General features: G+C 39.5%; 1 protein-coding gene across 1 annotated transcript; it reads right to left on the reverse strand.

The window, feature by feature from the left end:
• Positions 1-4,882: 4,882 nt before the first annotated feature.
• Positions 4,883-7,159, reverse strand: LOC145463550 (orexin receptor type 2-like). Its single transcript, XM_081447312.1, has one exon. The coding sequence runs from the start codon at positions 6,501-6,503 to the stop codon at positions 5,361-5,363; it is 1,143 nt and encodes a 380-aa protein (XP_081303438.1). The 5' UTR covers positions 6,504-7,159; the 3' UTR covers positions 4,883-5,360.
• Between the last annotated feature and the right edge of the window lie 6,107 nt (positions 7,160-13,266).

The raw sequence follows: 13,266 nt of genomic DNA on the forward strand, positions 1-13,266 counted from the left end.
TTGATCGATAATGCGAAAATTTCATACTGGAGGGAACAATTTGCTGACACCGACAATAGCAAGAAATTCTGGCAAGTGGTAAAGAATGCACAAGGCATCGGCACGAGAAAACCAATTCCACCAGTCTATGACAGGGATAATAACATCCTAACAAACGATTTCGACAAGGCCGAAGCTATGAATGATTACTTTGCAAGCATTGGAACTCAGCTTGCTGAAAAGTTTGACCACGATGCCATGACTGCTCAGCCATTCGAGACCATTTATCGTATAACACCCACCATAAACCAAATTGGCCTGTCCGAAAAACAAGTTAAGCTGAAACTCTCTCGGATAAAACAAAAAACAGGGGGTCCTGACAAAATAACGTCACGTGAAATGGCGGAGGCAGGCGACACCCTCTTTGAAGGTCTCTTCAGTATATTTAAGGACAGTATTCAACGCGGCCTCCACCCGAGTAACTGGAAAATTGGAGAAGTAATCCCAGTTTTCAAGAAGGGGTCCAAGTCAGATTGTGCGAACTATAGACCTCTGACAATGCTAAATTTAAACAGCAAAATCTTAGAGAGTATTGTTTGCGACTCTCTAGACAATCATCTCGAGATGCATAGCCTTGTCCACTCAAACCAATGGGGGTTCAAGAAAGGAATCTCCACTGAATCATTACTCGTCTATCTCACTGAAACATGGAAAAAGGCAATTGATACTGGCCACAAAGTCGGAGTACTATTTATTGATTTCAAAAAAGCTTTTGACACTGTCGACCACAACATCCTTCAACTCAAATTATCAGCTGCAGGAATATCAGGTGGTTTCCACGAGTGGATCGTAAGTTACCTCTCAAATAGATGCCAATTTGCCACTGTAAATGGAGTAAGATCTGGGCTGCGACCAGTCAATATTGGGGTCCCTCAAGGTTCCCTCCTAGGTCCTAGACTTTTTGCAATTTATGCAAATGATTTACCCAACTCGTCCGCAACCGGATTTATTCATATGTTTGCCGACGACACCACCGTGTATTACATTGGGAAGGAGGTTGAAGAAATAGTGGATGCGTTAAACCGAATATTAATTGATTTTAAAAGCTGGTGCGACCAAAATCACTTGACTGTTCACACTGGCAAGACGGAAGCAATGTTAATCTGCAAACACGCATTTGTCGGCCCTATGAGACCACTGATATTTGGCAACTCATACATATATTTCACCTCCAAATCTACCTGCTTGGGTGTTGTAATCGACCACAACTTGAACTGGAAACCTCAAATTAAAATGCTCCACTCTAAATTTGGTGGAAAACTAAAATTCCTAAAGTCTATGAAAGGACTGCCTACCTGTGTTCTTGAAGAAATCTATTACAAAGGCATTGTTCCAAGCATAACCTACTGCATTGCCGTATGGGGATCCTGTTCATTGTCTTCATTTAATGACCTAGAGCATTTACACATAAAAGCTGCAAAACTAATCCATAAACTCCCTAGTGGAACTCCTGATTGTGACGCCCTTAAAAGGGCTAAATGGAAGCCATTGAGTTACATCTACAAGCGGAGGCTCGCATCGATAATGTATCAGGTGCATAATAATATTCTACCGGAGCAGCTTACGGCCCTACTTGGAACCCGCACAAATGAGACTAGTTACAAATTAAGGCGCTCGAATGACTTCTCGCTAGCATGTTATCATAGTGAACTCGGAAGAAATAGCATAAGGTATCGAGGCCCTATAGTGTGGAATTCCGTCCCAAAATTCATAAGAAACGTTACTTCTCTTCAGCTTTTTAAAGAAAAACTTAAACTAGCCTCAAAAACATTAGACCAAATACAGTTCGAGAAAGAGGCGTGCCTTATTAAATCTAAGAATAGTGCATTTTTATATTTTTAAAACACTCTTTTTATACTTAATTTTAATAGAAATGTAAATTTTAAGTCATTTTAAATTATCTTTTAGTAGCTTTTGAATCCTAACGATGTATTTTTAATAATTTTAGATTTTAGTTTTTAGGTATATATTTTATGGCAGGTCCACACCAGCCCTCTGGGTTGCCAGACGCAGACCTGCCTCATCAAAAATATATGTATGTATGTATGTATGAATGTATGAATACCCGTTTATAAGTCAATCGGTCTTGATATAATTCATTTTACTTGTGACAACGTTCAGCACATGTGTAACGTTCCTCCCTGTCTTCGTGGCTATGGAGTTGAGCGATTGCTAGTTGTGTGACGCTTTGAAGGAAAGGACTATATTTGATGTAAGTGATTTATTTTGGCGCTATTGGAAACCCGCTTAGACAACTATAATTGTTGAATTAGGAGCGATTTGCAGTGTTTGTAAATGAAGTTAAATCTTTACTTCAAGCGCGAAACGTTTGTTTGAAATTCCTTTGATTTTTTTCTCAAGGGTTAAGATACAGTCTATCATGATTTCAGCTTCTAAACATGTGCTTTTCGGTTTTAATTTATTCCATGTTTCATCTCTGACTAATTATGTTAATTCTTCAACGGTCGCCCAAAATGCCTTTTGTTTGTTCAAGATTCCTTTGAATGATGCTTTTCTCAAGGGAACAGTCGAGATCAAGGAGGTTAGATTTTATTGCAAACCGCCATTAGCAATTCATTTTCACTTGAAGCATTTCAATGGTATTTTCTTCTTCGCACCTTTTAGCCTATAAGTTTTTGTCTTCGCTTATTATTCGCTACTCGTCAAAGATTGCATTTACGCTAGATCAAATTATTTCTGTTCCATTTCTTTTGATAGTGTTATCTTATTTCAGACACAGTGACCAGCTTTCTGTAATTTTAGCGCGAACGTTTTGGACATTAAAGTTCGTTTGAAACATTGTGTGATGACAATAGAAACTGGTCTTTTTACTCGATCAACATGGCAATGACGTCATATCTTTTAATGTTAGCGCAAAAGATTTGCTATTAAAGTACGTGACATTTGACATTGTGTGATGTTTGGTTTAGTGCTCTCCTTAAGAGATGGGGACTGGGGAAGCCAACCACTGTGAGTATTCTGATTGGTTCCCGATGAGGTCATCGTCCCATGATGCTTTGCCACACCCTATATAGGCTAGAATTGGACCCAAGTCTCTCAGTCTAGCCACTTGCCGGACGGACCTCTGTCGTTTAGGATCATAGGACACTGTAAGTATCGATTTTGAAGTTGCCTGACATTTTTGGCGTGACCCTGGCGTGATTTGTGTCGCCATGGAAATCCGTGAGACCGATCCCAGTCCTCCGTCGAGGCTGTTGGGCTGTTTTCCAACATGGCCGACTTTCGTGGGCGCTGCCATCTTGAATTCTTAATTCGGCTCCTGATTGGCTGAAAATAAATAGCGCCATCTTGGATTTGGAGAACAATAGAGCCCATTGTTCTCCAAACAATAGCCTATTGTCTTTCTCGGCTCCCTCCTGGTTACCGCTCATATAAGCGTCCATTACTACTTCGCTCACGTCAAACCGAAGAAGGGCCGGATGACAAATCTATGCCTGATCAAGGCAACCATGAAGGAAGAATTGTGGAGAATTGTAACCAACTGACTCTACAGTTCGAAACAGCTGGACAATTTCAGATCGATTTATGGAACAGTTCTTCCTTAGCAACTCGCGATAGCTGAGTAAGTATGGTGAATGCTGCTTTAAAAGTGACTTTGTTAAAAAATATTGGCGTTCCAAACGCCATGTGATTCAGTGTATGTGATTATCATTTGAAGTGTAATGCAGACTGTTACTAAAGTGATCAGTCTGTGCATAATCCAGTAAGCATTCCATATTTGAATGGAAGCCACGGTTGAATGATTGTGGCACTATTCAGTTCAACTTCCAAAATTCCAACCCTACAATCAAATCCGCTCTGAATCAATAATAAAAGCCATCATCGTTATTTGAACGGAACACTTGACACATTTTGACTGTAATATGTTCATGTTCCATTCAACGTTCACTGTACATGAAAACGCCAAACAGTTTAGTGAAGTCTAACGGTCGGTTCAAACCGGTCAAGGCATTTAAACTAGCTGAAACTATGTATATGTCTCAATCGATACAATCACTGCCATTAGCAGTTCCAAGGATTCTACACAAGAACGACATAAAGGATTACTTAGCGGAGATTTATGACGTCTCTCTCTTTCAGTGTGTCTGTTCGGGTTTCCATTCAATACTCAGTAATGTGGAATGCTGACTAAATAATGAAGTTGTTACGGTCAAAATAACACACATTACACCACAAGTAAATTACAGTAAATGGTTAAGGTGCTTAAAATAGATAATAAACAATTATTGGATCAGGTTTTTGTGATATCCAGAATAATCAAGGTCGACGTAGGGGTTATCAGCCAAAGCCGAAGGCTGAGGCTGATAACCCTTACCGAAACGATATGTATAATAACAAGTATTATTATACATCGAACTCACTTTCTATTTTCTGATTGGCCGAAAGCGTACAGTGAATTTTCGAAATCAGCGCTTGTGACGTCATCTCTGGAGATTATACAATAATCATGTCAAGGACACTCAAGGTCACGGGTAATCATCTCATGTATGACCGCGGAGCATGATTCCTAAGGAAAATCATGTCAAGTTCGCGCGCTTTGTTTTGCTTGGCGTCAGTGAAGAAGCAAAAACATGACTGTCATTTTTTTTTTCGTTAAATGTATAATAAAATGGTAACCCTCGGTAAGGGTCATCAGCCTCAGCCTTCGGCTTCGGCTGATAACCCCTACCTCGACCTTGATTATTCTGGATATCACACAAAACCCTCGTCCAATAATTGTTTAGAATATGTTTATGATTAATGTTTAATAATACTTTGTTATCCTAGTGCAAGTAAATAAATCACAGAAATAGTTAGATAACTCGGTTTCGGAAACAGATCAGTTCAAAGAAGATAGTGTGAAGATAATCCCTCTTATTAAGCAATGTTTAGAGATGTGCTTAGTTCTCCGGCGGATTATGTTCCCAGTGCGTTGGGTAAATATTTTCGTGAAGGAAAAAAGGCGTTGAAAGCGACTCAAACTGTCCTAGTGAGCAGCATTTGCTTCACAAGATTGAATATTTCTTGATCGTCCTGGAATTTCCGAGTGGTAATAAAATCTACATCGGGGGGGGGGGGGGATTAACACTTATACGCTTCATAATGATGAAATAGAGTCTTTGTAGAGCTAACTGTACATCAACCTCTTAAATTGCATGGCATCGGGAAGGCCTCAAACTTGCTTGTGGCTCATAAAAAAACTTGTTTACATATCGTATATTGTCACAAGTTGCTAATGGTTGATCCAGGTCTAACCCCTATTGTGGTCCTATGCATAAGCAACTAATAAGCTAAAATCCACCCTTTCGTTCTGGAACCTTTTAACACCAACACGTGAAGATTCTTGAAAACGCTCTGGCAAATATGCTGTTCATAGCACCGTAACAAATCGGGTGAACAGCGCTCGGTAAACATTTGAGAATAAACAAGTAATCGCGCAAGAGTTGGTGATAATAAAATTTCCAGTTTTCGATTCCTCCGAAGTACTCCCACAGGAACATGACCTGATATGGAGTGTAACAAACCACAAATATTAAGATTATTACAAAAATCATTCTCAATAACTGATTTTCAGCTTTTTGGACGGTTAGTTGTCTTTTCCTTCGCCTATTTTTAATGTTCCCTTCCAGATGAAGTGTTTGCGCTTCCGGCTTGATATTTGGTCTTCCATCCGCCAGCCGTGGACTGGAGTTTGGACTGGCATTTGCATTATCGGCTTGCACATGTTCAGCTGCATTTGCGGCGGAAGATATAAATGAGCTCATGTCGATCTGATCATTTTCTGTTTTACGAACAAACAACTTCAATTTGATGGCCAAGGCTATGTAAGCCGACAGGATAACACAGTAGGGCACAGCGAACGTGAAAATAAGCCGCGCTATGGTGTATTTGTTATAACCAGGGCTGTCAGATTTTTTGTCCCCTGGGAAGTATGACCTGCATTCGAAGTCCCCTGTCGAATATCGTACTAGTCTACGCGTGACAAAAAGTGGCAGTGTTATTGCGAGGGCCATTAGCCACACTCCAGCAATTATGAGCGCCTTCACGAGACCAGATGGTCTTGTTTTGTTGAGCGTAGCTCGGTAGCGGTAAACTGCGATGATGGCCAACGAATTGGTTATCACACACATGGTAAGCACAAGAAGCGGATTGGTCAAGATGCAGGCTGTTTTTCCAAGAGTCCAGGTGCCCGTTTCTTCGTAAAACACGATGATGGATATACACAATGAGTTGATTAACTCGGCTACAGCTACGTTTGCTACTAAATCGTAGGAGAAAGGTTTACGATACGATATCTTCCATACAGTTGTACAAACCATAAAGTTACCCACGACGCTGCTAAAAATCACCATCGAAATCAACGTTAGACGAAAATTTTTCAAGCTATTTGGTTCCTGGAAAAAATTCGTTGTATTTCCTGACGCTTCTGTGTAGAAGTTGAAGCCGTATTGAGTCGCATTCATTGTTGCTACTTGACCAGGCGAGGGTGAATCAGACGACTGAGACAGAAACTAATTACACGTCGTATAGGTAGAAATTTCAGCTTTAGATAAGTAAACGAGCTCATGACATCGCATCAAACCAGAATTAAACATTCACACCGTGAGCGGGATCGTGGTAAAAGGTTGTTTACTGTTTCTATTGAAGCCACTGACAGTCTATTTTGTCTGTTATTTCGACGAATTTGTAAATTCGTGGAGTGTCAGGAACGGTTCACTTGTTGTTTCTTGGGGCTTGTGTGGAGATCAACGTTGCCGTAAAATGTATTGAGTTAAATTCAATTCATTGTTGTTGCTTGCAAAGAAACGTGAGGGTGATGAAACTCTGTCTGTGAATAGCCAAGAGTGATAGATGTAGCTGGAGGTTTAAGTTTAGATCAGTAATGACTCATAACGCAGTGCCTTCATGAGCGAATTGATCATGCACGACATCAGCACCGCATCATCCTGAAATCCCATAATCAGTAATATATTCCACAGAAGCGCTGGAAGCGGTTCTTAGCTTAGATTGTATTGACAGCTTTGCTTTGACCTTTTCATAAAAAGCCCGCTTTTTATTGAGAGTAATTGCCTGTTCTGACATCTCGGCAAGTTTGTCAACTTGTGAATGGCAAGAAGTATATTGCTAGCACGACGGCATTGGTGAATATTTTTCATTATAAAATGGTCTTTCTAGCTAGACCATAGCCTTTTGTCATTAACTGATTTTAATTGATCTACGATTAATCTTTCACCGGCAAAGCCGGAGATATTTCAAAAAATATATTTTTCGCTTGTTTAAAAAATGATGAAATATAAAAGTGTGCTTTTTTGAAAGCAAAATAACGCATGCAGTCAAAAGCGGTACCTGCTAGATGATTTTGACGATTTATGATTAGGTTTTTGCATTATAACTCTAGGTTTAGTACTGAACAGAAAAATATTACTGGTGTACTGCCTAAAGGAGCCTGAAAATAAGAGTTTATTATCGCGATGCAGCTGTTCTTTAACATCATCATCACTCTATATTACACATCACTCAACTTCCTTTGGTTTAAGAGCTGCTCCGCCCACTTTTTAGTTTGCTGTGGTGTTAAAACCAAGCCACCCGAAACCTGCAGTGTCGATGCAGTGCTCAAGAGAGCTGAATTAGTCGCTTCCAAAAGCGCCATGTGACCGAATGGTTCTGAATACAATAATATTTGGATTATGATTCCACCTCAGACATGTCTTAAAGTAACATTACTGGGATTAAGCATTAAAACAACTTAGTATATATTTTGCAACTGTGGAAGCAGCTGTAAACTGAAAAGGCAATTTAATATGTTCTACAACACATTTGTAATAGATAGTAGGCAAGGTAAAAGGCTCAAGCGATTGAACGTGCAGACGTGATCTTCCGCTTTTTGTAAAACAAAACAATCTTAAGTTGTTGAAAACGATTTACAATGCTCAAATTCTTCAGTTACGCTTAATATTCAAGCTAAAAAGAACTTTCTTGAGCGTTTTCTTATCACAACATTTATCCTGGAAAGATGGCCATGACAAAAATTTATCAAGCAGCTAGTGGAGGTAGGCTGGCGGCGTCAAAAAGGCAAAGTTGTATTTAATGGATCTACTTGTTGACTTCCAGTACACGTCACTGAGCTAAAGTTTAGTCCACAATTGCGATGTTAAACACGAGTTGTAAGTAAACTTCACGAATAGCATAATTTTTGATAATGCTACGGTCTTTTACACCTCTTGTGCGGCCCTCAGTTTTCAGTTGTGTAGTGGTTGTACGGTAGTGTGACAGTTATCCTCTACTGTAACGGTAACAGTAGTTTTAGTCCTGCGCGGCAGAACCTGTACAGCTCTTAGCGGTTTTATTCTGTATAGAAAGTAGGTTATAAAGTGGTATTGTGAAACACGGCAGATTGAAACCGGCAGAGGTGAGTCTTCAACTCAGACAAACATACAAGATAAAAACCTATTTTGTCCTCCTCAAATATTTCATCAGCTGAATCTAAGGTCATGTTATGTTATCAATCCCCAGTATCCTTTGGTAGTGTTTTTTTTTTTGGAGCTGTGTTCATCCGGAAAAAATATCTGGACAGAAGGCTTACAAAATGAGAGAAAACAATGATATCTCGATCTTTCGGGAAGAGGCGCTGTCTTACTGAAATAGAGTTATGAGGTTTTAAAATGAGTTATTTTTCTTTATAATTTCCACACCCGTTTTTAGACATGAACGCTAGCATACCAAGGCGGCAATTCGATTTTTGTCGTTTGAATGTTTTATTATACTTCATTTTTTAACTCTTTATTTGAGCCGGATTTTAATACTGGAAGATGAGGAGACCCTATGCCACAACTTGATTTCAGATTAAAACCTGGTGAAACGCTACCCTTCGGGTAGAAGAGAGTAACGGGCTTTGCCGCTCCAACTCAAACGAGATAAAACGCATACCTCGAACATCGATCGTAAGACCAGGTGCATTTTTCATTATGAAGTTATCTGTCTAGAAACACTTGCGGTTGCAAAACTCGCGTTAATTAGTAATAGCATGATATACCCTTAACTCTTATACGCCCACGTCGCGGTTACCGATAGGCCTATCAATCTGTAAACAAAAAAATTATTTCCGACTTTAAGACTCCCCGACAGCATATCTAGTTTAAAATGAAATGAATTTGATTGATTTTATGTTTTGAAGTTTAATTAAAAAACCTTAAATGAAAAACTAGTCAACACTCAACTCATTTCCAAAGCGTTTTTTTATTCCACGTATAACAACCCTCCCCCTGATTTAAGCCCCGCTGTTTATAAGCCCATACAAAACTACTTACGTACTTGTGTAAGCACATGGCGTATATGCCACAGTTCACGATATTAAAACCGGTCGCTGTCTTCAGAAATTAACGCACTACTATTTAGTTCAAAAGTTATAAATTGTAAATAAAATTGTGCCTTAAAGTCAAATATATAACATTACGTTTCGGACCCGATCCTCCATCATAGTTAAGGTGGTATGGTACCCTCAAATGGACCAAAAAGTTTGTTTAAATGTGGTGAAGAAAGATCAATTGTGTTCTATTGCACTCAAGAAGAGAAATTAAATTTCTAGAGTTTTACTCAAAATGGTTGCTATGGAAACCAGCCACAGCCTTTTGAGGTAGTGTTTTACAGTATTGACGCCAACACTTCCTGCTCTTTTACAAAACAAGATTTGAGTTTCAACTAAGCATATCGTGTAAGTTTCTGTTTTGTTCTGTGCAATGAACCTAAGTTTTGACAGTTAAGAGTGAATGCCTATAAAAATGGACCTAAATCGCCTATCAATGGCACAGGTCGAAAAATTGATTTCGCTTGTATTTTGTCCATAGATAGGTCCTAGTAAGAATAGAAACGGACCATAGTTAGTTTCTGCTAATACAGCTTTCTTTGGTAGAAATACGCCAAAAACGATTTCGACCCGACTGGGCTCAAAATCTACTTCCGGTTTTGCTGAATTTTCCGAATATTTGATTGCTTCGCGCTCCGCAGAACAACTACTTGAGAATCTTTCAATGGATTTTATATTCAGTTCAGGTCTTGGTAGTATGACTGAGCGAAAAATAAAATAAATCAAAGTTAGTTTTGAGCCCGAAAAGAGGTAAAACTGAAACGCAAAATTTTACAGTATGTCGCAAGAGAATTATTGCTTAAAAACATCGCCATATTTTTCTATGGGCTATAACTTTAAATACCATAAAAACACTTTCTACGGGTTAAATATACACCCACCTGTTAGGATATCAAAAAATATCTCTGGGCAAATGGTTTCAAGTCGCCCGCCTTGGCCTGTGTTTCTCATAGATTTTGCCCAAAATCCGCCGTTGGAATGTAAGCAATTGCGTGACGCGGATAGCCACTCTCGAGTAAAATATTCGTTTCCAGCAATCCGATGAAAGCAATTTTTGAAACGTTGTGTGGATAAAATAATGGAAAATGTTTTTTTTGTTGTTTTTTGTTTTTGTTTTTTTTGTTTAACTTAGTATAAATATATATGTTTTTTCATTTGCATTGCGACACCCACGACATCCATGATAAAGAACGTTACTACAGTACTCCGGGAAATGATTTTAACACTTGTTTATTTTATTGATTTCACTGATAACTTACAACACAGTAGCAGTTTCAGAGATACACTTAACCAATCCTCTATGATTTATGGCAACTGAATCATTGACTGACAAATAAAGTCAAGTGGAAATACCATAATTTCTATAGACTACTAACTGCGTGACGGCATGTCAGCTCTTCTAGCTGTGTAGAAAATTTGTACCTACACAATATGCTCAAACTCAGCTAGAAAACCCGGAATTTCTTGAATTGAATTAGCCGAGGAAGAAATTGCGTTTAAGTTGCAATCATACTGGGAAAAAAATCCATCTTTTCTACTTTGGTTGTTTGATCAATTAACTGAAATTTGCAGATCAAAATACTGGTAGACAAATAAACATTACAGTGGTCGATCTAGGACTAGGTTTACAATAACGGAGTTCCCGAATTCATCAATTTTAGAGTATTCGGATTAGCAGGGTTTACAGTGAAAGGATATTCGGATTCTTAATCGTTTATACACGACGATAACTCCGGGAACATTCATGATGGAATGGTTAACAAGCAGTTTGTTGCCTCGACAACGAGAAACAAAATGCCTCCGAAAATAAGGCTAGGGGTAGGTTGAGACAGTCTGAAGTTTTCTTTCAACTCGCTGGCCACGGTACTGTTGTCCATCATGCCAGGTTCCTCCAGGTATTTACTTAGGGTTTAGGGTCGAAAACCGTCGAGGTTTTCGATCGTGCCATCGTCGTCATCTGCGCAGTAAAGTATAAATTGGGCACGGTTTCTGAGGAGTATGGCATTACCCATTATAAAAGTGATTACCTACACCTGAAACAGCACGAGGTAATCACCCAGCGACCGCCATCAAATGGCCATCAATGCGCCTACGACTCGACTACGACTGGATCATGTAATCCGCCATTTTCGTTCCACCGCAAACTCAAAAGATCACAGGCGGAAAAATATCTGGATTCGAGAGAAAATCGTTCACACGACAAAACTCTCCGGATTCAAAAGTTTTCGGATTCAAAGTTCCCACTTTAAATTCCGGATTCAAAATCTCCGGAGACACGACCAAACCGGGGGGTTTTTATTTCGGTTTCGTCCACTTTTGTGTAAATGGCAAAATCAATCCGGCACTAAAACATTCTGGATTCATCACGAATCCGGAACAATTTCCTCTAGTGTAAACCTGCAATCCTGGCCATAAGTTGTTGGGACACCTCCCATTTTTGCGCGCTGAAACCCACGATTTCAACTACGTCCTTAACGTTTTAGAACAAAAGATGAATGGAAGCAAGTACAACTGACCCCCCCCCCCTCTCCCCTAGCAATGTTGCATGAAAATGAAGCTATTCTGAAGACTAGATTGGATGTGGGAAAAAAGGAAAAAGGGACAATAGAAAGTGGTTACACAGTTGTGTTGGAACCAAACGCGATTGCTGAAAAATCGCTATTATTGGAATAAGACGTGAATATCTATCTTATCGTCTCTTTTGTTCGAGAATACTGTTCTAGGAGGCGAACAACTCTTGAAACGAGGCTATTCTGAGGCTATTGTCAAGGATTTTTTTTCTTCAAGATTTTTATCAACATTGACAGGGGGAGGGGGTAGGCGGGCTTGCGCGGTTTTGGTCTTAAGAGAGGCTGCCTGTGAAGTCATCTGCCGTAACTGTCCCAACACTTTTGACCAGGATTGTAGTCTTAAATGAACAGCGAACATCCATCTTGTTTTGTTCGCGGAAGTCGGTCACAGAGGAGCGAATTTCAATGAAATATATATATAATTTGATTAAGCAATTAGCCAAAAATAGGTTGGCCGCCAAAACAGTTTAGGGTTTAGCCTAACTTTAACCTTAAGTTTTAAGACTGAAGAAAAAAAAGAAAAAGCACTGAGCATTTCAGTTGTTTGAAACAGAAACATTCGCGCACAATGAACTATGTATAGTACGTGGGTAATCAGGAAAGCAATCCGTCCAGCACAGTAATTGTTCAAATTAACAGCTTACCGAGACACTCGCACTGTCGATGCCTCTTATTTATGACTTTTAGGATTTGTTTACTTTACTTTTTCCGACTTTTTAGCAGGAGAAAAAGCACTAAATGTGCTGGCACAAATAAAAAGGTTTAACCGAAAATCGATCCGTCGAAATCAACAAATGCAAATTTTAGGCCTCACGGAATGGTATGCAGTACATCAATAGGAAAAAATTTATGACATGCGCAGTTGAACCGTTTCTCGGAAACACTTGCTCCAGTCAAATTATTGTAAACTTTTTGGCTGAATATCGTCTTCCGACGCGAAGTTTTTGGCCCATAGACGTGCAAAGAAGGAAGAATGGGACACGGCTGAAAGTTCTACCGTTTTAATTTTTTCTCTTTCGTCGCGTAAGTGGCAGAAATACGTATTTTTTTACTTTTTTGCCGTCCTCAGCGGGCAGAGGCGGTGATATCGAAAAACCGAAACGGTGAAATTGGAGATTTGCCTTCTAGTTTCCTGGATAATGAAGGTCTGGAGGCCTAGACTGATTGCTCTTGAAGTTATTTCAACTTTTTCCCCGCGCGCCCAAGATATTGTAGTGAAATAAATATTGAATGCACTACGCGCACGGAGACAGCTTGGGAGATGTTAAATTCGAGGCTACGAGAGGTGAGTTC

This window comes from Orbicella franksi, chromosome 12 (assembly GCF_964199315.1).
Source record: "Orbicella franksi chromosome 12, jaOrbFran1.1, whole genome shotgun sequence".
Taxonomy (NCBI): domain Eukaryota; kingdom Metazoa; phylum Cnidaria; class Anthozoa; order Scleractinia; family Merulinidae; genus Orbicella; species Orbicella franksi.